The sequence below is a fragment of the Coniophora puteana genome (genome assembly GCF_000271625.1).
Source record: "Coniophora puteana RWD-64-598 SS2 unplaced genomic scaffold CONPUscaffold_1, whole genome shotgun sequence".
Taxonomy (NCBI): domain Eukaryota; kingdom Fungi; phylum Basidiomycota; class Agaricomycetes; order Boletales; family Coniophoraceae; genus Coniophora; species Coniophora puteana.
Genome location: NW_006913053.1, coordinates 1073474 through 1095940, shown reverse-complemented (window position 1 = coordinate 1095940; position 22467 = coordinate 1073474). Strand labels below are relative to the sequence as shown.

General features: G+C 57.4%; 11 protein-coding genes across 11 annotated transcripts; 6 read left to right on the top strand and 5 right to left on the bottom strand.

Annotated features, from left to right (window-relative positions):
• Positions 1-292: 292 nt before the first annotated feature.
• CONPUDRAFT_44497 (uncharacterized protein) lies at positions 293-987 on the bottom strand (the record flags this gene model as incomplete). The annotated part of the gene is made up of 3 exons (XM_007764255.1): positions 293-433; positions 496-840; positions 898-987. The coding sequence occupies 3 exons, from the start codon at positions 985-987 to the stop codon at positions 293-295; spliced, it is 576 nt and encodes a 191-aa protein (XP_007762445.1).
• A 383-nt stretch (positions 988-1370) lies between these two features.
• On the bottom strand, positions 1371-2495 carry CONPUDRAFT_114388 (DNA-directed RNA polymerase I kDa polypeptide). Its single transcript, XM_007764943.1, has 6 exons — positions 2447-2495; positions 2260-2364; positions 2078-2190; positions 1948-2004; positions 1855-1893; positions 1371-1799 (listed from the first exon to the last, which is right to left on the bottom strand). Exons 1-6 carry the CDS (start codon positions 2469-2471, stop codon positions 1761-1763), a joined length of 378 nt encoding a protein of 125 aa, XP_007763133.1. The 5' UTR covers positions 2472-2495; the 3' UTR covers positions 1371-1760.
• Positions 2496-3079: 584 nt separating this feature from the next.
• Positions 3080-4551, top strand: CONPUDRAFT_140893 (uncharacterized protein). The gene is made up of 4 exons (XM_007764942.1): positions 3080-3812; positions 3880-3920; positions 3979-4119; positions 4189-4551. The coding sequence occupies exons 1-4, from the start codon at positions 3107-3109 to the stop codon at positions 4276-4278; spliced, it is 978 nt and encodes a 325-aa protein (XP_007763132.1). The 5' UTR covers positions 3080-3106; the 3' UTR covers positions 4279-4551.
• A 692-nt stretch (positions 4552-5243) lies between these two features.
• Positions 5244-7278, bottom strand: CONPUDRAFT_161045 (uncharacterized protein; the record flags this gene model as incomplete). The annotated part of the gene is made up of 6 exons (XM_007764941.1): positions 5244-5530; positions 5692-6529; positions 6593-6847; positions 6924-7027; positions 7085-7164; positions 7220-7278. The coding sequence occupies 6 exons, from the start codon at positions 7276-7278 to the stop codon at positions 5244-5246; spliced, it is 1623 nt and encodes a 540-aa protein (XP_007763131.1).
• A 225-nt stretch (positions 7279-7503) lies between these two features.
• CONPUDRAFT_86262 (uncharacterized protein) lies at positions 7504-8214 on the top strand (the record flags this gene model as incomplete). The annotated part of the gene is made up of 2 exons (XM_007764940.1): positions 7504-7557; positions 7585-8214. 2 exons carry the CDS (start codon positions 7504-7506, stop codon positions 8212-8214), a joined length of 684 nt encoding a protein of 227 aa, XP_007763130.1.
• Positions 8215-8501: 287 nt separating this feature from the next.
• CONPUDRAFT_94541 (uncharacterized protein) lies at positions 8502-12984 on the top strand. The gene is made up of 17 exons (XM_007764939.1): positions 8502-8760; positions 8815-8884; positions 8935-9080; positions 9129-9225; positions 9288-9419; positions 9480-9731; positions 9779-9809; positions 9861-9939; positions 10002-10273; positions 10336-10505; positions 10567-10774; positions 10840-11204; positions 11283-12441; positions 12501-12580; positions 12647-12755; positions 12804-12828; positions 12879-12984. The coding sequence occupies exons 1-13, from the start codon at positions 8585-8587 to the stop codon at positions 11298-11300; spliced, it is 2016 nt and encodes a 671-aa protein (XP_007763129.1). The 5' UTR covers positions 8502-8584; the 3' UTR covers positions 11301-12441; positions 12501-12580; positions 12647-12755; positions 12804-12828; positions 12879-12984.
• A 206-nt stretch (positions 12985-13190) lies between these two features.
• On the top strand, positions 13191-14389 carry CONPUDRAFT_148337 (uncharacterized protein; the record flags this gene model as incomplete). The annotated part of the gene is made up of 4 exons (XM_007764938.1): positions 13191-13308; positions 13371-14032; positions 14088-14153; positions 14207-14389. 4 exons carry the CDS (start codon positions 13191-13193, stop codon positions 14387-14389), a joined length of 1029 nt encoding a protein of 342 aa, XP_007763128.1.
• Positions 14390-14423: 34 nt separating this feature from the next.
• Positions 14424-15254, bottom strand: CONPUDRAFT_114374 (uncharacterized protein). Its single transcript, XM_007764937.1, has 3 exons — positions 15091-15254; positions 14870-14982; positions 14424-14794 (listed from the first exon to the last, which is right to left on the bottom strand). Exons 1-3 carry the CDS (start codon positions 15225-15227, stop codon positions 14538-14540), a joined length of 507 nt encoding a protein of 168 aa, XP_007763127.1. The 5' UTR covers positions 15228-15254; the 3' UTR covers positions 14424-14537.
• A 632-nt stretch (positions 15255-15886) lies between these two features.
• CONPUDRAFT_133734 (uncharacterized protein) lies at positions 15887-16686 on the top strand. Its single transcript, XM_007764936.1, has 3 exons — positions 15887-16173; positions 16252-16341; positions 16409-16686. Exons 1-3 carry the CDS (start codon positions 15985-15987, stop codon positions 16547-16549), a joined length of 420 nt encoding a protein of 139 aa, XP_007763126.1. The 5' UTR covers positions 15887-15984; the 3' UTR covers positions 16550-16686.
• A 184-nt stretch (positions 16687-16870) lies between these two features.
• On the top strand, positions 16871-21587 carry CONPUDRAFT_114371 (TIP120-domain-containing protein). Its single transcript, XM_007764935.1, has 15 exons — positions 16871-16987; positions 17052-17077; positions 17136-17285; positions 17350-17462; positions 17513-17610; positions 17659-18069; positions 18127-18222; positions 18274-18353; positions 18403-19452; positions 19509-20009; positions 20062-20156; positions 20211-20482; positions 20535-20681; positions 20736-20951; positions 21013-21587. Exons 1-15 carry the CDS (start codon positions 16949-16951, stop codon positions 21400-21402), a joined length of 3684 nt encoding a protein of 1227 aa, XP_007763125.1. The 5' UTR covers positions 16871-16948; the 3' UTR covers positions 21403-21587.
• Positions 21588-21806: 219 nt separating this feature from the next.
• CONPUDRAFT_148333 (uncharacterized protein) lies at positions 21807-22376 on the bottom strand (the record flags this gene model as incomplete). Its single annotated transcript, XM_007764934.1, has 2 exons — positions 21807-22256; positions 22317-22376. 2 exons carry the CDS (start codon positions 22374-22376, stop codon positions 21807-21809), a joined length of 510 nt encoding a protein of 169 aa, XP_007763124.1.
• Between the last annotated feature and the right edge of the window lie 91 nt (positions 22377-22467).

The following is a 22467-nucleotide window of genomic DNA, read 5'->3' as shown; positions in this document are numbered from 1 at the left end:
AAAGCTTCCGCTCGGCAATACATAGATCGGTACAGACCGGATTCCTCATCGCACGACACAAAATTTGCATGACAGAGTTGAGACATTCATAATGATAACCCGACAAGGATTAACGTATGAAACAAAACAGGGAAGATAAAGAGAGAGCGAGAGAGAAATTCAAGACGAGTAGTAAAGTAGATGCTCAACTACTGCAGTGTCTATGTATGCGGTCATAAGAGAGTTCATCGTGAAAAAAGACGTGTATCAAAGAGAGCTGTACATCGCCGGCGACGAAAGCCGGGCCGAGCCTTTACTCAGCGTTGGCCGTCGCGACGCGGTCGCGGAGGTTCTCGGCGGTGACGTTGGTGTCGGGCTGCGTAGCAGAGACAACACGCTGGTTGGCGTTGACGAGCACAGGCTTGAGCACAGCATGGTAGGCCTTCTCAGCACCCTGGAAACATCCGATCGCCGTTAGTGCCCCCTCTCCCATGAATCCTGCAGAGAATGACGTACCCGGGTAATAGGCAGCTGGAGCCAGAGGACGAAGAGGGTCTTGGCGGCAAAATACCAGGGGAAATAGTACAGGACCGGGCGCAGCGCGACACTCTCGGTGAAGTTGAACGCGCCGAACACGACCCAGTAAGTGAGCCATTGAATGTCGTCCGCATGTCCGGGGGACTCGAGGGCCCTGAACGAGAGATAAGCCGGGAGGCCCCAGCCAACAAAGTTGGAGACAGGAGCAGCGAGCGAGTTGAAGAGATGGAAGATGAAGAGGAGGGCGACAGAGCCGCCAACGAGCCACGTCTTGGGCACCTGCGTGCGCTGCTCCAACTGGGCTAACGCGGGATATTTTGTGAGCTGTGAACGCAAAATTGAGCACTGAAGTTAAGATATGACGTCAGGAGCAAGTCAGACCTCCTTGTCGAACTGGGAGACATAGTAGTTCGCCTTTGCGGACGCCTGCTGGAAGGCGGGGTGCTGCTTAACTTGGTCGGCTGCGGACATCTGGGCGAGTGAGATCGAAGAAGCGGTCAGTAAGGTCAGGGATGTGGTGAGGTAAAGGCGGGCGGTGGGGCCTGCTCGAACGCACTATTTGAAAGTGGTGTACTGGGTGGTGGTAGTCAAGACGAAGAAGAAGCAAAATGCGCGGGCAAGGCTGAGTTGATATGGGTTTGATGACATGTGTTTGTGCAGCCAAAATACGTCAGCCTCACTGTCACCCGCCATTGGCAGACCCCTGGACAGCCGCCGCACGATACGCCACCCGACTGCAAACACGAGCTCCCACCCAGACCCGTACTGTTACCGACACGTCTCCTTCACCAGCACCATGGACAACTACGACACAATCCAGGTCCGTGCTCCTCTCCCTCTCTCTCTGCGCTCACACAAGCTGACGTGCTCCGCAGGCGCTGCACAGGTCACTGCCCCCCTTCTCTCCCTACGTGGCCGCCTCTGCACTCCCTTACATCGCGTTCACTCTCCTCGCCTCGACCTTTGCACTCGCATTCTACTTCTCCACGTGCGTATGCTGCATTGCGACAACGTGTATCATACGTCTGACATCCTCCTGCTCAGCCTCCCCAAAACGACCATCCCCGTCCATGAGACCGTCGTCGCAGCCCTCGCCAGCGCCCTCGGTGGTTTTGGCGTCGTCGCCCTCTTCTGCAGCGTCGGTGTAAACGTGTAATGCAAGTTCCAGTAGACCTGGATTTTTGTGAGAATCGTCGGGTATAGGAGCGCGTCGCGCAAGCCCGATTCCATCATGCTTCCTCCGCCTAGTTGTTGACACGCCATCCGTGCTTGCACGACACGCACTGCGCTCGTGTGAGAACCGGCCCGCAACATACACTCATTATCAACCAGACTTACCGTATAGAGGATTGTCGACCCTTCGTCTGCGCTTCGCATCTATGATATCCTATCACCGGACTGCCCTTGCACACTCCTCATGTCTGTGCTCACCTGTTTCTCCTCGTAGAACGCCTCGGGATATTCACACGCTGGACATTTCTCGGCCACCTGACCACAGACGCATTTTTTGAGTGAACATGATCTCAGACACGCGAATGATCCGGGGAGCGAGAGTTTTTACCTTTGGCAGCACCTTGCCTTCGTGAAGCTTCGTCTGCGTTTTGCGCTTCTGCCTGAGAGCGGACGGGAACGCGTCCGGATGAGAGCGAGTGACAATCTCGATATCGTGAAATGCTAGATGTAATCTATATCAGTCTTCATACAAGAGCAAGAGTCGCCGATCGTTAGTGTCTCGTGTCTCACATGAAGCGGGTTCCTCGTGCTTGCATTGTTCGCAAACTACGACTGGTGTGTTGCCGTTGGGCGTATCGAGCAATGTACCGCAATTTGGGCAGAACAAGAGCGATCCTAAGCGGCGGGGGAGATTGCACATTGAATGAGTCCCGTCGTCAGCCATGCTGATGCTAGGAGGAGCGCAGGGGTCACTCACCTATCTTTTGGGCTGTAAGAGGCATTTTTCGATGATTTGGACAGCGACGGCAGACGTAAAAGAGGGGCTTCAAGCTCATGAGGCCCGTTAAGCGCGGGAGCTCGGGAGCAATAAGATGGGCTGCCTTGTTACCGCCTTGTTAGGAGCGACGGCCCGGGTGACAGACTGTAGGCGCACGTAGGTGTCCCCTCCCTCGCGCCTTTGTTTTCTCTGACAGCGCGAGACGGCACCTCACCGTTGCTGATGGCGCCCAGCACTCCGTCGTCCCGAACTTGTCGTTCACAATAACGATGACTATATTAAGGGGCGCCCCTTTTGTCTTCCGGCTAGCTCGACACTCCTTTGTCAGTGTTTCGAGTAATTAGAGCCAGACAGGTTCTAGCGCTCGAGGCGTCGAGGCGGGTATTTAGACGTCCATCGAGCGTCCATGCATCACTAACACCCCCCCTTCTTTATTTCTCTTCCATTTCTACGTCCAGGTGTTCCCCTACCACGCAGGCCGTGTGGTTTATATCCGTGCAGGACTGGTCCTATACTCTCCTTATCATTCCAACAGCCCCTAATCTTCTTGACGCTCGTTTCACGATCATACCCCTCCTTCGATAGATTCGAAACACAACACAATCACGTTCATTTCATACCATAAAACACCAGCCAGCCATGCTTTCCCGCGCCAAATTCGCTCTCCTCGTGTCCACCATCCGCCAGGCGAACGCGAAGACCTACTACAGCGCCTACACCGTCCGCCTCTCCGCCCGCCCCACGTTCCACGCCCAGCGCCTCGCCTACTGGATCGGCCTGCGCATCAGCCTCAGCAAAGCATACACTCTCGAGCAGAAATACATCGCCGCGCGCCCCATGCCCCAGCTCGCGACCCCCAGCCCCGTCCTCGACCTCGTATACCCCTACTCTGAGGAAGAGCTCATGAGAAGCATCGCCGTCGCGCCACCGCTGATCCACATGGCGACCCATACCCACACCCTGCAGAGCTATGCCCACGCCCATCCTGCGGGCGCCAGCTGCCAGCCGTCCGATGCTGTGGACTGGCAACAGCAGCAGCACGCTCAGGGCGGCCCGAGCGCGACCCGATGCGGCGATATCCCCTATATCATCGTTTCGCCACCCGAGTCCAGCTATCCTCCGCACCACCATCACAGCTCTCTGTACCAGCCACAGCAGTCCCAGCATACCGCGAGCCAGAGCCAGAGCCAGAGCCAGGCTCAGACCCGCCTCACCATCCGCATCCCGCCCATGTCGCTCGTCCGCTGCGACGACGCGCTGCCCGTGCCCGGTGCACCGCTCCTCGGCACGATGGACCTGCCTATGATCGACGACACCCAGTACGACTCCGAGGCGTCGGACCTTTGTAAGTCGCTGCTTCCCCGTAACCCCGCGTGAAGCATCCCGCTGACAAGGTCGTCGCTCCCCTACAGCAACCTCGAGCTCGTCAGAGGAAGCACTGACGCCCGAACCTGTAAGCACCCAGCACCCTACCCCTCGCCCGCGCTCCCGTACTGACACGATCCGCCCAGATGGACGTCTCCCCGGAGGAGCCCGCCGCCCTGCGCGTCCGACTCGCGCCTAAGCGCAAGCTCCAGGACGTCGAGGACGAAGACTGCGCGTACGAGACTCTCTACGCCAACGACACCGTCGGCCAGCCCGAGGGTCCCAAGGTACGCCCGAGTTTCATCTGCGCTGTCCATGACCGCCACAACTCACCCCTGCCCTTGTTCCCGTTACAGTACGCCATGAAAAGACGCTGGCGCCACGCCTCCCCTTCCCGTTCTGGCGCCGGCGCCCCCGCTCCCCGCCGCCGCACCCAGCGTTGCTGAGCGTCGTCGTGCGCCCCGCTCCATAATGTGCAAAACATTATGTCCGCGCACACGCTGCCCCGTTGCACGGGGCATCATCATACCCCTGCATTCTCACCTTTTACGCCCCTTTCTCCCTGTCTCATTTGAACTCTGTTTCGAAAATCGATGGACCCTCTTCTCGCATCACGCTCGCATGTACTGTACCCATAACATTATTCTCCACACATACACACACAACCCCATCACGCATACAGCCAATATCATACCTGCAACTGCTCCGTTTAAAACCACCCACACCCTGTACATACCGCCCCGATGCATATTTTTACCGTTATCCAATGCACGTAATACTTATCCGCATTCTTACCACCTTTGACGCTTGACGTTCTGCGTCGTGATGGTGTGAATTTCAAAAAGCGGGGCTCGGCGCGCTTGCGTTGCGCTGGGGCCTGGAGTTGCGGTGGGGAACGCAACGGTGGCGAGAGTGCTCAGATCGAGGCCCGGCCGCTGGCACCCTAAGCACATCAGAAGTATTGACTACACGCCGGCGTTTTTGGATCAGATACGAGGGTCGTCGTAGCTTATGTGGTATGTGCCTTCAAACAAGTCGTCGCTTTCCGCGATAAACCCACCGGCGCAAAGTCGACTGACAAGTGTTGCTCCTCCATCATGTGCGCACGCGCGCAGGCAGTAAGCCAGATGGTGTGGACCAAGATTGCGCATGAAGTAGACATGCTCGTCATCCGGGTCCTTGGTAACTGGGGCTCGGGCAACATTGGCACCTCAATCGTCATTGATGTCATCTTCTACGCATCCATTAGACTTCAAGAGCGCAAGATGTCAGGTTCGATGCGCCAGAATCGTAAAGTTTCCTATGGTGAATCAAGGGCGGAACCAATGTAAACCAAACCAGCACATCGCCAGCCTTCGTAAAGAGCCACTCACCCCTACCCCCTACCGCGCCCCCCCCCCGAAACCCCACACTACTCCTCCCGCCCCCGCTTCCCCGTCCCCCGCCCACCCCCACTCACCCCGCTCCTCCCAGAACCAGCACCAGCACCCCCCTGCACACGCGCCGGCTCGAACTCGAACCCCTCGCGCTCCCTCGCGCGCGACACATAACACCCCAGCGCATCGCTCCACACATACTCGTGCCCAACAACCGCGCCGAGCGTCCTGTACGCCGCGCTGTTCGCGAACGGCACGCCCGTGCGCGGGTCGAGGTACGGCGCCGGGAGACCCGTGAGCGCGCACAGCTGCTGCGGGCGCGCTGCGTACATCGTCGCATTGCCGTTTATTACCATTGCGTGTTTGAATACCATGATAGATCACAGCAATGTCCAATGTCCAATGTCATGCATGTCAGCGCTCGAGATCAGGGGGAAGCAGTCATAGGGCGGAGGGAAAGGGCAGGAGGGAAAGGAGACGCACCTGTGGGCCGCTGCTTGCTGGACGAGAACACGCGGAGATCCTCCCACCTGACGTGGTCCCCGAACATAGCTGCCATCGTGTCTTTCCACGGCGGCGCCTTCGCCGAGGATATCTGGCTCAGCTCGTGGATGATGTAATTCTTGCACACGTCTTCTTTGCGCTCGATCGGCGCCGGTTGTACAGGGTGCGCAGATTGTGGTGGCTGCGGTGGCTGGTGGGCGGACGTTGCAGATATGTGCTGATGAGAGGGAGAATGGCTCGGGTACAAAGACACGGATGCACTATCAACTCCGTCTTGAGATTGAGGCGGCTGCGCCGAAGCTATGCCTGCGTCGTTCGTCTCGCTGCGAGGGTGTGAAGGATAGGCCGACGATGATGCTCCACCTTGAAGCTGAGATGAATGCGTCGGCTCTGTAGCCGCATGATTTCGGGCTTCATGGTGGCGTTGAGCACCAGTTGTCGACGTTGGCGAAACCGCCGGCGCATACATCTGGAATCCAGCCGTATACGGCGTCGTTCCCGACCCCGCCGACGGACCACACACAAAGTTCCACTGCTGCCGCTGCTGCCCATACGCTGATCCAGATGCTGCCGGCGGCGGTGGCGGTGGAGGAGGCTGCTCAATCACCGTCGTCTCCTCTCTCTTGCTGATCCATCTAAGCACCGGGCCCGAGATAGAAGGACGGACGACGCGCGCCTTTGCGCGCTTTTCCTCCTCGAGACGAAGATAATCGCGATGCTCGACGATATTGCCCTCCTCTGTGTCGAGTGCGCGCGCGATGAGCTCGTCCTGCGTAGGCATGCGACTGACGATCTTGGCTTTCTTCGGGACCGTCGCCTTAGCGCAGATATGGTCAGCACCAGACGCATAATACCAAGGGAAGAAAACGGGCCAGCACACCTTCTTCTCCTTTGCATCGCGTACCCGTGTCGCAGTCGCGGACGTGTTCGCGACCGTGTACCGCCGCTTGCTGGACCGCTTTGCGCCTTCAACGGTCTCCCCCGTTTCAGCATTGGTAGTTACTCCAAGCGAGACACGTCGCTTTGGCTTCGATGCGGTGGGTTTCGAGGACGAGACGGACGTATCTGGCTGGAATGTCACTTTCTGTCGCGCGTGCGCTGCAGCCGTAGCTTTCTCTAGCCTGGTGCGAGCAGACTATAGGTGCAGGGGCATCAGCGCGTCAGCATATGCGAATCAGCGACAGATATAATTGACTTTCCCTTCGAACTACCCTTTCCTCCTCTTTCGCAGCTTGCTCACCGGCCTCGACGTCCTCCTGAGCAGCCGCCTCCTCGTCCGTGCTTTCGAAGTCGGACTCGAACTCGTCTTCCTCATCTGCCCACGAGCCCGTGAGAAATGCATGTTCTCAGTATCAGCCGTTTGAGGACGAACCCCTTGCGATGACAAAGTCATTGTCCTCTTCAACCTCCTTCACATCCTCGAGCTCAAGCTCGGCAAGCGCGACCTCCATCCTGCCCTTTTCTGAGTTTCATTCCCATACGCATAAACTCTCTCTCTCGGACATACCTGTTACCTGCCGTGCTCCTCTTCGGTCTACGCGCAACGAGGGTATCTGATTCGTCCATATTGCTTGAGCTGCCTGGGTTTGTGTTAGGGAATGTAGGTGATGGAAAGACGAGAAAGGCATGTGTCCGTGACGCGCCTCACGATACGCGGTGTAAAGATAGGGGCTATTTAATCATGGTCTGCACTAATTTGAATCCACTCTCTGCTCCTCCTCTGCGCTTACACAAAGCCTCAACTCTCCTCCACTCCGCGTCCAAGAAACACCTAACCTAGTCTTATCCATGATGCAGCGGCTCCTGCAGCAACTGGCCACCCTCCAGAAAGCCTATTTCCCCGCGGTCTCGCCTAGCTGTTGTATTATCAAGACCAGGCCAATCCAACGAACCCCTGGCGGCATGGACATTGTCCTCAACGGGTTCCCCGGCACGGGTAAGTGTACCATCCTCGAGCAGCTCAAAGCGCTCCTGCCCGCCGACGACACATCTCCGCTCCTACTACACAACCACCTCCTAATCGACCCCGCGGCAGCGCTCTACCCCGACCGAAGCGAGGACCACCACATGCTCCGGCGGAGGATCCGAGAGGTGGTCTTCCCGTGCATCAGAAGGCTTGTAGAAGAGGGCCACATCGTCCTCATGACGGCGTGCCTGGCCGCCGACGACGCCAGGGACGCCGCCTTCTTCCAGGAGCACCTCGGCCTGGTGCGCGGGACCGGGGTGCCACTTTACTGGATCACCGCGTACTGCGAGCAGACGCGCCTGATGCAGCGCGTCCAGAGTCACGGGCGTGTCCACTCGGGCAAGACGAAGCTCACGGACCCGTCGACGCTGCAGAAGCTGGTGGACACACACCGCCTGATCGAGCCGGAAGAGTCAGATGTCGACTCGTCGACGAAGCTGGTCGTCAGGTCTTTGGACGTGAACGGGGAGATCGACGAGTCCGTCGATCGTCTGATGGCCATTGTTGGTCTTCCGAGGAGGGTTTCTGCAGGGTGACATTGTTGCGTGCCATAGGAACTACCTACCTACCGACTCAATGCTACTAGAACGCGTCACAGTTCCAGTCTAAGTTCTGGCCAACAGAGTCTCCTCTTTCTGTTAGTGTGACGACACTGTTTTAACCTTGCAACCTCTAGCTGCTACTATCGTGAGCATGACCTACGACGATCTCACTCACGACAGTAGCAGTTCAAGGCAAGAGGCGTGGATGCTCGGCACGAGCCGAGCGGACCTATGAACAGATGGACGCGATCTTATCTTGACCCCGCGTACCATACTGCCTCCGCCATAAACCATCCACTGAGCCATAAAACACGCGTCTCCTTCACCAACGACCACTTTCTCGTCTTAACACGCAACCGACAAAATGGGCTCCACTCAATCCAACCCAGATACTGGTGACATGTGCACTCAGTCCAACTACCGCGACATCGCAACTACCCACCTCTCCATCGTCTGGAACATCGACTGGCACCAGCGGGTTCTCCACGGATCAGTCACGCATACACTAGAGGCAAAGAAGGACGGTGTCAAGGAGGTCGTGTAAGCAGTAGCGATCCCTCTTATTTCTCTGTGCGCCCTGACCGGGCATTTCAGACTTGATGCAGCCAACCTCGAGATCGCCAGTGCTGCCGTGCTGGTGGACAAGCACCAGGTGCCTGCCCAAGTGCGTCCCAGCTCCGTCTCCTCCCAAAGACTACTGTTGACACCGTGCAGTTCACCCTGGGCACTGAGCATCCTGTAATGGGACGCGCTCTCTCCGTTCCTCTCCCATCAGCGCTTAAAACTGGAGAGACCGTCGAAGTCACCGTCGCGTACAAGACCCATCCGGACTGCATGGCTCTTCAATGGCTAGACGAAGCGTGCGTAGGCATCCTCAGTTTTGAGTTTCAGCTGCTGACATGGCACAGGCAAACATCGAGCGGGAAGATGGCCCTGTTCAGCCAATGTCAGCCTATATACGCACGATACCTAGCTCCCGTACAAGATTCGCCTTCGGTCAAGTTGGTGAGTCGATCTTCTCCCGAATAGACCCAAGGTCGTAGCCGCTGACGTGCAGACGACTCTAGACCTACGAAGCCAAGATCGCCAGTGTCCTCCCCGTGCTCATGTCTGCCATCCGGCAGTCGCCTCCCTCAGAAGGACCTCCGCACGACGGAAAGGAAATCGGCAAAGACATGGTGACTTATACCTACAGCCAGGTACGCTCCCTCCCCACCGCCCACTGACGGCCCGAATTGTGCTGAAGCAGATATCCTCAGCCAGTGCCCATCCCCTCATATCTCATCGCAATCGCGTCAGGCAACTTTCACTACCGCGCATTTAACGTGCCAGAGGGCAAGACCTGGAAGACCGGCGTCTGGGCCGAGCCCGAGCTCCTCGAGCGGGCACACTGGGAGTTCAGCGAGGACACTCCTCGGTTCTTGGCAAAGGAAGAGGAGATCGTGGGCGAGTACCGGTTCAAGGTGTACGATATCCTCGTCATGCCGCCGTCGTTCCCCTACGGAGGAATGGTGAGTTCACACATCAGTCACCTCTGGGTTTACTGATTAGTGTCCAGGAAAACCCGTGTCTGACTTTTGCGACTCCAAGTATGGCTCACTTGCCCCTGGACTAATTCATCCTTTGCTAACGACATCTAGCTCTCCTGACCGGGGACAGAAGCCTCGTCGACGTCATTGTCCACGAACTAACACACTCCTGGTTCGGTAACGGCATCACGTCAGTACCGAGCTCTTCCTGATCATCACCTGAGAACTACGGAGCTGATTTCCATCGTACAGCCACGCGCACGCCGAGCACTTCTGGCTCAACGAAGGCTGGACGACGTACATGGAGCGCACCCTGCAGCTCAAGCTGCACGGCTCCGAGGCCTACCGCGGCTTCGCGTTCAAGGGCGGCCTCAAGGGCCTCAAGGAGGACTGTGATCTGTACGCGAAGCGGGGCAATACACGGTACCAGCAGCTCCAGATTCTGTACGAGAAGGGCGAGAACCCCGACGACGCGTACGGCCAGGTCCCGTACGAGAAGGGGTCGAACTTGATTCTGCATCTTGGTGAGCACACGTGCTGTATGGTTGACTGGGTGGATGGGGTGACGGTGTGGAAATTGGGACAGAGGGTGTTTTGGGCGGACCGGAGGCGTTTGAGCCGTATGTTAGGGACTACGTCAAGACGTACACCGGGAAGAGCATCACCACCGAGGAGTGGCAGGCACACCTTTATGGGTACTGGTCCAAGAACGGTGGTGCGGAGATGACCAAGAAGCTGGACAGCATCGATTGGAAGGTGAGCTCTAGCTCAAGACCAGATAGTCGCCGTTAACCGTGTGGTATCTTGCGTGGTGCAGGGCTGGCTCAAGGGCGAGATCGCGGACTACAACAAGAACTCGAACTCGAAAGAGACGCAGCTCTTCCCCGTGCAGATGCAGTACGACGAGACGCTTCTTCTCGAGGCGAAGGCGCTCGGCGACAGGTGGGATCAGTCGCGCAGCTTGGACATCGAGAAGCTCGACTTCAAGACGGCGGACATTGATACGCTGACGTCGACGCAGAGGAGTAAGCGCCGCTCTCCTGGATACGACTTCCGATATGATCAATTGACGTACTCACCCATCTTCTAGCCGCTTTCCTGGAGTACCTCCTCACGAAGGACCCCCTCCCAGACACACACACCAAGCACCTCGGCGAGCTATACGGCCTCTCCACGACGCTCAACGCCGAGAACCGCCTCGTCTTCTACCAAGTCGCCCTGCTCGGCGCTTCCTCAACGGCGCAGACGCAGCAGCCGAGCGCATACGCGCAGCAGACCGCGCGGCACGCGCTCGACTGGATCGTCGGCAAGGAGAACGGCGTGCTCGTCGGGCGCATGAAGTTCTGCCGGCCCATCTTTCGGCGCGCGAAGGCGGTGGACCCCGCGCTCGCGAGGGAGGTGTTCGATAGGCACAAGGAGCAGTTTCATCCCATCGCGCGTGATCTCATCAGCAAGGTGCGTGTTTTTAAATTTTGCCCCGCTCACTTGTGTGCGTCGGGCGAAGCTCATGGTTGCTTTGATTTGGTACTGCAGGATCTCGCGGCGCCGTAGGTTGAGGAGGAGGAGGAAGTGAATTAAGTGTATACACCTACTAAATCCAAGGACACTATCTGTACCATACATCTACGGAGGAACTGATATCAAACCCTTTCCACCGATCGCGCGCTCGAGAAACTAAAGTCGTGAAAAAGCCTGAGTCCATGGACGGCACGCCGACTACTTGAAATCGCCCCACAGATCCCCAAACACATCGTCCTTCTTCGGCGCGGGCGCCACGCCCGTCGACCCGAACCCGCCGTTGTGCGACGCAGAACCCGCCGCGGGTGCGCCCCAGATATCGTTCGTGTTCATGACATTGGTATTGTTCGCCTGCGGCTGCGCCCACACGTTGCTGCCCTGCACCGGCTGTGCCGCGGGCGGCGCGGTCCACCCCGACGACGTGCCCCACGCGCCGACGCCGTTGTTGCCCATCATGCTCGTCGTCGTCTGTGGCGCCGCCGTCTGTCCTCCTCCGCCCCCTCCGCCGCCCGCGCCGCCGCCCCCTCCGCCGCCCGCGCCGCCGCCGAATGCGCCCCACGATCCCGAAGAGAAATCGCCGAACCCATCGTTTGCCCCGGCTCCAAAGCCGCTGCCGCCGCCGCCGAACTGGGCCTGAGGTGCAGGCGCAGAAGTTGTAGGAGAGGCAGCAGCGGGTGGAGCGGAGGAGAAGAGCGACATGATGTCCTGTTTAACGTTCTTCGACGGCGGCGGCGACGCGGGCTTTTGCGCTGCGGGCGGCGCGTGGAAGTCGAGCGTGAAGAAGTCGTCCTGCGCTGGCGCGGCCGCCGCTTGAGGCTGGGGCTGGGGCTGGGTGTCCGTCGAGACGAGAGCGGGTGCGGGCGCAGCAGCAGCCTGCGCTTGTGCCTGTGCCTGCGCGCGCCCGGCGACGGCGGCAGACAGGAGCTGGCGCGAGCCCGGCTGGCGCGTCGTCACGGGCTGCGTCTGCGTCGCGGGTGACGCGGGCCTCCGCGCGGAGATGCTCCCGCCGTGCGAGCGGCTGCCGCTGCTCGTGCGTGGGGGCGGGGAGGCGGGCTGCGAGGGCGGAGCGGGTGCGGGGTCTGCGCCGTCGAGCGTGGAGGGGTCGGCGGGGAGTGGGGCGTCCATGGCCCAGCGGCGGGATTCGTACTTGGAGCGGATGAACGAGTCCATCTTGCTGCGAAGCGAGCGAGATGTTACTTTTAAAAAACTGGGATTGTGGGGAGGAGTGCTCACTGATCAGGGGGGATGTGGCCTGATTTGAGGTGGGCTTCCCAGTAGAGGTTGGCCCGTCTGTTGCCCCACTTTTGGATCGACTATAGGATAGCGGGAATACATATGAGAGGGTGCGCTGTGCGTTCAGAGGCGCTGGGGAGACCGACCTCCATTTGCTCAGGAGTCCAGATGTCGAGGTCGACCGACTTGACACGGCTGATGTGCGTGCCCATGCTGCGATGGACGCCCGAGCAGCGGATGCACAGAAAGACTCCTCTGACATACGGTTAGCTTTGTAGAGAAGAAATTATGCTTTAGACTCACAGGTTCCATGACGCCCATCTAGGATCTGCAGACCAGTGTTAACTAAAAGTAAACCAAGGGATCAAGTAGACGCACCGTTCTTCTTGCAGTCCGCGCAGACCTTGTTGTCTGGCCGCTTGACGAGCTCCCTAAGAATCTTTGCATGCCTGTCCGTCGTCGCCTTGTCCTGCCGCGACATGATAAAAAGTGGTGGTGGGTGGGAGGTGAGAGCGGGTGTGGGTGGTGGGCAAAGTTTCGCCAGCTGCGTGATTTCCTATTCTTGCTTTGAATCAATTGCGGTGCTTGTCTGCCTCAAGCACTGACAGTCACCTCCTGGCTTACACGCGTCCGGTTACATACACCCACCCAACTTTCTTCACGACCTCTTTCTCTTTGCTTTTACGACTCATGGCAGCTGCACGCGCAGAGGCACGGAGAAAAGCCATTCTCGCTAGGGGAAACGACCGACTCGCAAAACTGACCACGTCGGCCCGCGGCGACGATGCACCCACCTTTGTGCGCGATGGTACGCCTAGCAATTTCTGCACGTCCTAGTGTTACATCCCCTCAACTAACACAATACGCCAGAAACACCCCCAAGAGGCGCCGCAGCGAACCTGAGCAGCTTCGTCGGCGAGGACAGCCCCATGCCGCCTCCCAAACCGCCCGCCCCCGCCACCGAACCGCGCATAAGCCCCGCGCCCGCCCCGTTCGCATTCGAAAACTCGCCCTCCTCCACTGCATCCGGGATGCCCGCACCCGACCCGTCCGTATGGTCCGAAGAGCAGCAACGCCAGTTCTTCCATGCGCTCATGGGCGCCGGCCTCGGGGGGCAACAAGCGCCTTCCACCGGCACACCCCCTCAAATCGCAGGCTCCGGGTTCTCCAGCGGCGGCTCGCGCGCTGGCAGTCTCCCCCCTCAACAAGACGTGCCGGGCGACCCGCTCGCTGCTATGATGGCGCAGCTCGCGCAGATGGATCCGAGCGCCGCGGGCAAGATGCAGCAGCAGTCACCGTTCATGCAGCCGCCGATGCAGATGCAGCCGCAAAAGGAGCCTACGCTGCTGCAGAAGATGCTCCCGCTTCTGCACGTGTTCAGCGCGTGGCTTTTGCTTGCGTACTTTGCCTTGTGGCGGGAGCCGAGGGCGTTCGCGGAGAGCGCGGGCGATGTGGTGGATTCTACTGTGTGGAAGCGGTGGGCAGATCTCGCGTGGAAGGCGCCGGGCGAGGGGTGGGGAGTGCAGTTTGTTGTGAGTTATCTGGCGTTTTCTAAAGCGACATTTGGTGGCTCATATACCCCCCTAGCCGTTCTTATGGGCATTCGTGACTATCCAAATCATCCTGCACTCGACACGCATAATGCTGGGTACAGTAAGTGCTCCCGCACTCTCCGCGAGGCGAGCACGCACTAACGCTCTGAACAGAATCGGTTCCAGCCTCCTATGTTGCTCAGCCTGGCCATGGCTTACCTTCCGCCTCCCTTCCCTTCACTAATAACGAATGGTCTGCGCTACATTTCGCTCGGTGGGGCGTTCCTCGACGACCTGGCAAGTGTCGTGTTTGGTTTAGGGGTAATCATTCTGGTCTCTGGGTGGTTTGCAACATGATGCATTATAACATTGCTTTTATGTAACTTAAAGTGCCAGCAATAATTATCTTCATTCTTGGTCTTGGTGGGCCGGCTATTCATGAGCGCAAAGCAGGTCTAAATTATGCAAGGGTAGTGATAGCGTGAAAAATATGCAGACAGATGGGTTATGGAAGCATAGCGGCAGCACCAGTCCGAGGACGTTCTGGTACTTTTGGCTGTGCGGCTCGAGTAGCACGCTGCAGCTTGACGGTCTCGAGCGCCTTCTGCCGCTCCTCCTCGCCAGGCAGAATAGGCTGGCCAGCAGCAGTGGCCGCTGCCTTGTGCTGCGCCCAAGCGTCGCCACCCGCCAAGTCCATAAGCTCCTTCACGATGACGCTCGACCACTTCTTCTCCATGGCGATCACAGTCGTACTCCCGTTTTCTATCAAAGCAAGCAGACGCAAAGACAAAATGTTATGTGAGCGTAAAAATGGGGCCGGACACAACGACCACTGACCTTGCTCAACAGTCAACGAAGGCTGCGGCCTCGCGTCCTTGTGCTGGTCGACCTCTATCTCCAGCGCAGGATTCGCGAACCGTATCCGCGGCAGCTCCTCCTTCAAGAAATGTCTGTCCAGCCGAGGCCAAGGTCAAAACCAGAGTCAAAACCAAAGTCAAAGTCAGCTCCACCCGCATATACGCGCCGTGCCACGCCAAAGGACTAGCGGACGCGCTCACCTCGTACCCGGATTCGCCTCCTTGGCGCCGAACGAGACGCGCAGCCTCTTGAGGCCCAAGAGCTCCAGACGCGGGGCGGCCTTGAGCCTGAGGAGCGTCTGCGAGAGGCGCGATGGGCCCGGGAGTGTTTTGACCATGTCCGACTTGTCACTTTCAGAATTTCGTGGATCGAGTCGCGAGTGTGCAAAATTATTTCAAAAAGGAAATGTTGCGCGGTTGTTTGTGCTTGTTATATGCGAAGCCCCTATTCATTTCAACGTTCTCCATTCGTGTGCTTGCTTTTGGTTTGCTTGTTGTGGCTTTCTGTTCTCTCTCGCTGTACCTGGGTGGACTCGAAACTTGCTATGGTCACTTCATCTGTATGGATTGAGATGGTAGCAATAACCCTCAAAGTACTGACTCCAAGACTTGAGACTGGAAGTCGGTTTGAACCAGCTTGTTGTCTCCAGACTCCCACAAAACCTGTTCGTGTCCAATGGCTATCCAGTATTCAAACTTCAAAGTTTGGCGCTTGGCCAGGATCACCAGGTTTGTGGAGTACCACGCCTGGGATCCAAGCGCTGGCGGCGTCCGTGTCTAGGCGCCCTCCGAACCCCCATTGGCGCCCAGTGCCCTTGTTCCCTAACCTTCTCTTTCATTCGCTACGAGTCATCCCACGTGGATCTTATTGTTTTGGACAACAACACTTGATTCCCCTTTTGTACTTCACTTCAATTCCACCTGGGCGCCACCTCTGCATTATAAAGAGCCGACCTTGTGCTCCGTTGCTGTGCTTCTCACTGTTGTCTTACTTCCTTTCTTCCATCATCTGCTAGTACCAAACTCTCAGGACTCGGGAACCTTCTCCTAGCCTCCATTACTAACCGTCCCTGAGCTCTCTGAAAACTCTGAAAAATGATACAAGCTCAATCGTGGTGCCGCACCTCCTATAAGCTCCCGAACGGTGGCTTTTCTATAACAGCGCCACTACACCATATTCTCCTCCCAGTCGACCCCAACAAATGGCGGTCTCCTTTAGACGAAGAAGAATATGTAGACAACGAGCCCGAAGATCTTGATGAGACCTGGGCATACAGATTCAAGGTTTGTGGAACGAAATAGCTGTGTTTCCACAGCAAATATGCTGACTCAGTGATGACCTGCACGATCACACTATAATAGATGAACGAGCACGTATGGATCCGTGCCCGGGACGGAACCTGGTGTCTTGGCTATGTCTGCGGCCAGCCCAAACGCGGACTTTCTGACTTGGTGGGTCCACGTATCTCCCAACAGCTGTCTCAGCTTGAGCTGACATCATTAATTTTAAATCTCAAAGGGAAGCGAAGGTCTGTTCTATCCTGTCATATACACGCTGAAGGGCCCCCGGATCCGCAATGAGTTCTGTCCGTTTAACGGGGACATCAAAGCGGATACTCCGGGCGTGCGCAAGCTCCTTGCCGAGGCAGGGTGGCTTTAAGTTTGCTCGTGCTGTGTTTGGGCAACGTTCTGCGGGGCAGAACATTCTCTTTGTTCTCTATTTCTGGATTTCACTCTTTGACTGTAGTCTTTTGTTTTTATACCCCACCATCATACAATTGTAAAATACGATTCAACCACAGTCAATTTCATGCTTTTGGCGCTGTACTACTTTTTACGAGAGTGAAATGTTTCTTAGACCTGCACAGATATTTAGCCTATCTAAACGGCGGAAGCAAGCGAGACGCCAAGCGAGACGCGCCACCATTGTCGGCGCCTATTTCCATGTCACGCGCGCCAGAAAGTGACGGCGCGGCCTCCTGTCTCTTGTCTGTCGTCCCCATCCACTCCCCATTCCACCCACCTGAGACCCAGACGGACGCCCTCACGACCATCCAAGATGACGAAGACATACCTAATGAACAGTCTGGTGGAGAAGGTCCGTCGCGATCGCATCTGAATCGTGCTGATCATAAAGCTGAGGTGCCACCCGCTTGCTACAGATGCAGTCTCCGGACCAGGACTTCAGGTAACGCCCGCAGCGCGTTTTATGCACAAAGTTAGCGCTGATCGCGTGTAATGCGAAGATTTATGGGGCTCAACGACTTGATGACCGAAATCAAGCAAGATCCCAGCACGTTTACTGGCGACGAGTCCACCGAGACCAAGGTCATCAAGCAGGTCCTGTCGCTCGTCGAAGACAAGATCTCCGAAGTGAAGAACCAGGCGGTGAAATGGTATGTGGATCAGCGGACTGCTCAGTGGTGACGCGTTCCACCTGCTCACGCTCGACGCGTCAAGTCTCGGGCAGCTTATTAAGATCATCCGCGAATCACAAATGGATTTGGTGGTGGATAGCCTTATCAACTTTTCAGTGGGGAAGGACGAGGAGTTGCGGGATATCTCTGGTCTTGGTATGTCTTTGAGCTCCTTTTACGACCGCCACTTACCTGTTTACCCTCAGCACTCAAAACCATCACCGCTGAACTACCGCCGGATGGCAAGGTCGCGCAGAAAGCTTGCGCGAAATTGGCTCCCAAACTTCTGGTCCAAGTCTCTAACGTATGTTTCTCACCGCTGTTGTTACGTCCATAACTCACGGAGATCCAGGCTGAGACTCCTCCAGAGACGATCCTAGAGACCTTGGCCACCCTCTCCATTCTTATCACCCGCTTCCCTACGCACCTTTCAAGCCCAAACGTGCAGCCGCAACCGCTCCCAACGATCGCCCCCATCCTGTCGCACCCGCGCCCCGCAGTCCGCAAACGCGCGATCCTCACCCTGTCGCAGTTCATCCCCTACGCGCCGCGAGAACAGTTCGACGTCCTCCTGTCGACCAACATCGTACCTTTCCTCGCACCGAACGCGAATGTCGACAGACAACGCACGACCGTACAGCTGATCTCCGCTATCCTACGGACGTCGTCGCATCACCTGTCGCCCGTCCTTGGGGAGGTCATCCCCAGTCTTCTGAAAGCCGTGCAACGAGATGACGACGAACTGAGAGAAGGATGTCTTCAGGTTCGTTCTCGACTTTTTGTGAGGAACTTGCTCCTCAGGATATTGACGCATATACAGACTCTGGAGACTGTCGTTCTTCGATCTCCGGCTGAAGTCACTCCATTCCTTAGCCCTATCATTCAAGTCGGCAACCAGTACACCAAGTATGATCCGGTAAGCCCTTGCTTCAGAATGTCTCCTAGACAGGCCACTCAACGGTTGAAGAACTACGCCGATGACGAGGACGAGGACGCTGAAATGGGCGAGGCAGATGAGGATGATGAGGATGACGCGGAGCTTGACGAGTATGTCCCTTGCCATGGATGTACGCTAAGCCAACTGAGCATTTGACAGGTACTCCGACGATGAGGACACGTCCTACAAGATCCGTCGCTCAGCAACGAAGCTGCTCGCAGCAGTAGTCGTGACCAGACCCGAGCTCCTGGTGACTCTCTACAAGGAGGTATCCCCAGTCCTGATCTCCCGGTTCGGTGATCGTGAGGAGACCGTCCGCCTGGAGATCTGGTCGACGTATGTGAGCCTTCTGACACAGACCGGTGTGTACGGGCGGGCACCGCAGGTGAAGGACGCCGATGTCGCTCCTCGTGGCAAACGAAAACGTGACTCGGAGGAGCGAATGGACGTGGAGGAGACGCCGTACAGCCTGCTGAAGGGACAGGTGCAGCCTCTTGCCAAGGCGCTGTTGAACCAGATCAAGTCGTCGAAGACGACGCCCGCTGCATTCCAGGGCGGCTTCAACCTCCTGCACTCGCTGCTCGATGTCCTCCCTGGCTCGCTGGTCAGCCAAATGGACCAGGTGCTGCTGACGTCCCGCGGCGTGCTGTCGCAGTCGCCGCTCACGTCTACTTCGGCTGTGCATCTCACCTGTCTCTCCTTCCTCGCGCTCCTGTTCTCGACGCACGCGCAGTCGTCATTTGCGGGTTCCCTCCCCACCATAACGCCTGTGCTGCTCAAGTCGCTGAAGGAGAAGCACCCCCGTGTGTCTTCGGAGGCGTTCCGTGTATTCTCTGCCCTTCTGAACGCGTGCAAGCCCGTTAAAAACGATGATTGGGCAGGCTCGGTGTACGACGAGGCCCTGCAGCGCCTCAGTAACCACGACACGGACGCGGAGGTTCGCGCTTCGGCGGAGGAGTGCATCGCCGATCTGTGGGTGTGCGCCAAGGATGTTGTCGCAGGCAAGGGCGGGAAGGAGTGGCAGGCGATCTGCCGTACGTCGGGGAACACGAGTGGCTCTGTCAAGGTCGTTATCAAAGTGGCGAGGGACGTGGATATGACCGACCAGTGGGCGAATGATCGCGTTGAGTGGATTTCGGGGTTGCTCAAGAAGAGCGGGCGGAGCGGGAAGGCTGAGATGTTCACTGCGCTTGATACTTTGCTCAAGAGGTGAATTCATTGCAAGCACTCTTTTCTCGGACAAACGAGCTAACGCTGCGCTCCAGATACCAGAACGGGATCCCAGCGGATCTCTCGCCGAACCTGATTCTGCTCGTCAAGAGCTTCGTCACCACCGCCGACATATCCCTCCTCGGCCACGCGCTGACCATCGTCGCCGTGCTGCTCGAGCTCGCGCCCGCACAGGCGTACCCCGAGGTCGAGTCCGAGCTGCTCTCCTCCATCTACGAGATCGCGCACTCGCCGAACCTGTCTGGCGCTGCGCTCGACGCGCTGCTCAACTTCCTCGGCGCGCTCGTGTCCGCCGATGGCCAGATCGCATCGCACGTCATACCCAGCCTCGTGATCTCGTACGAGAAGACGGCGTCCAAGGCGGAGCGCAGCCCGCACAATGTGGCCAAGTGCGTGGGGCAGGTCGTTAAGAGCTTTCAGTCGGTCGCGGCGGGTGCGATTGCGGAGTATGCGAAGCATGTGAAGAAGTCGTCGAAGGCTAAGTCGTCGACGGTTGTGCTGAGTCTGTTGATTCTCGGAGAGATTGGTAGGATCTTGTGAGTGATCTGTGGCCTTCTTGAATGTGTGTATTGACTAACTCTGGTAAAGTGACATGTCGCCACAGCACGACATCTTCACCCATGTCATCGACCATTTCGCGTCCGAGGAAGAGGAGGTCCGCGCTGCTGCGGCCTTCGCCGCCGGTATGTCCAAAGACCTAAACCACCGTTTGTCACCTAATGACTGACACTCCGTAGGCAATATCGCGATTGGCAACCTGCACATGTTCCTCCCCGCCATCATCAAGATCATGGAAAACGACGCCCAGAAGCGGCTCCTCTCGCTGCACGCGCTCAAGGAGGTCGTCACGCATTGCTCGCACGGACAGCTCGAGTTGGTCGCAGAGCAGTCGTGGGGCCCGCTGTTCCAGAACTCGGAGGACTCGGAGGAGAGCACGCGCAATGTCGCTGCTGCGTGTCTTGGAAAGCTGACGACGACGAACCCGTCGCGGTATCTGCCTCAGCTTCACGTAAGTGGCTCGTCTGTACTGAAGTGTATGGAGTCGCTGATGTTGGATGTAGGATCGCATCAAGGACGAGAACCCTGCTGCTCGTGCGACGGTTGTTTCTTCTATCCGCTACACTTTTGCGGAGTCGTCTACGTCGTATGACGAGCTCCTTGCACCTCTGATCATGGACTTCCTGGGATTGATGCTCGATGAGGATCTGGTGAGCCGTTTCTTCTGCGGCCTTGATGTGTTGTACTGATCTTCATTTTTGCAGAACGTCCGTCGTCTCGCGCTCTCGGCGTTGAACACCGCAGCGAGGACGAAGCCGTACCTGATCGCAGACCATCTCGGAACTCTCCTGCCCAGCTTGTACCAGGAAACAGTCGTCAACACCGACCTCATCCGCACCGTGCAGATGGGTCCTTGGAGCCACAAGGTCGACGATGGCCTCGAGGCGCGCAAGACGGCCTACGAGACGATGTATACCCTGGTGCGTACCTCGACACTGCACTTCATTCGCACATGCATGTTTCTGACCGCGGCAAGCATAGCTTGACACATCGCTACACAAGCTCGACCTGCACGCGTTCCTGAGCTACGTGCTCGCGGGCCTGCACGACGACTCGGACGAGATCAAGGTCATCTGCCACATGATGCTCTTCCGGCTCGCGCAGGTCGCGCCGACCGCGGTCTCGCAGCGGCTCGACGAGGCGACGCCGCAGCTCGAGAAGACGATGAAGGGCGCGGCGGTGACCAAGGACACGGTCAAGCAGGACCTCGAGCGGGCGTCGGAGCGGCAGCGCAGCACGCTGCGCGCGGTCGTTGCGCTGAGCAAGATCAGCAATGCGACGGTGTCGCCCAAGTTCGACGCGTTCGTCGATGAACTCAGGGGCTCACCGACATGGGGCAACGAGTTCAAGGAGCTCGATGGGACGCGTTGAGGCTGACTGGTGGCTTTGGAGTTTCTCTAGGAATTAGAAAGCGCTCTTGCAAACTCGTTGCGAGGTGCATATCCCGCACGTATCCTTTTATATGTATCTTCTAGGAGCGTGCACCTCTGTTAGCTTGAGCTACCCATGTATACAACCGTCGTGTTACAATTTGCCCCAAATTCCCTCATGTTATGCGCCAAATGCAATGGCATTAATGCAAGACGGGTGTTGCAGATTGAGAAACTGCGAAGGTTCGGAGGACATCAACAAGCATCACTAGTATGTGCAAGATGGCAAGCGTTGACAGTTGTGCTGTTGCAAGCCGACGGACTAACATTGATGTTCACGACTTATCGCATAATGAACGGGAAAATAGTTCTTTACTCGTACAATCGGGAAACCACCACGACGTTCTACCTCGGAGTCCTAGGCTGCCTGCTGACCCACCAGTGATAGTCTTCGCCTAAAATCCTACTTAGCGCGTTCACAGCCTTGCGTGACGGCTGCCCTTCTGCCCAGGGATTGTCAGAACCACAGATAGAAAGTATCCAGATGCCACCCGTTTCCGCGTCGACGAACTCGTTGGAAAGCACTGTACGGCCCGGGTCCTCCACAAGCGCAACGTACAGGTTGAGGATCCTCGTGACCCTTCTGAGGTACCTCATGCCGAACACCAAGGCTTCCATCTTGCTGTCTGGGATATGCGGGTTGATGTCACGGGCGAACGCCTCGAAATGCGAAAAACAGAATGCGACGCCGTAGTGAAGTTCATAGCGGGCAGTAATGGGGAGAAGGCGTTCCGGAATGCCGAGGTGGAAAAGATTTTCGGGGCGGCAGACAGGCATTCGCATTCTGATAGGAGTCTAATGCACGGGGTAGTCAGTCGCGTTGAGCAATTAGGCGAGGGCGGGTGCGGTTCTTACGATTTTCTCCATCACCGGTTGTAGAGCATCTGCTGATTCGTCGGAGGTGGATGAAGACATGACAATTATGTCGTAGCTCAGACGTGTAGGTTATCGAGGTACGTTGGAAAAATGCTGAACGTTCGAAGGCTCTGATGTGGTTGACCGTGAG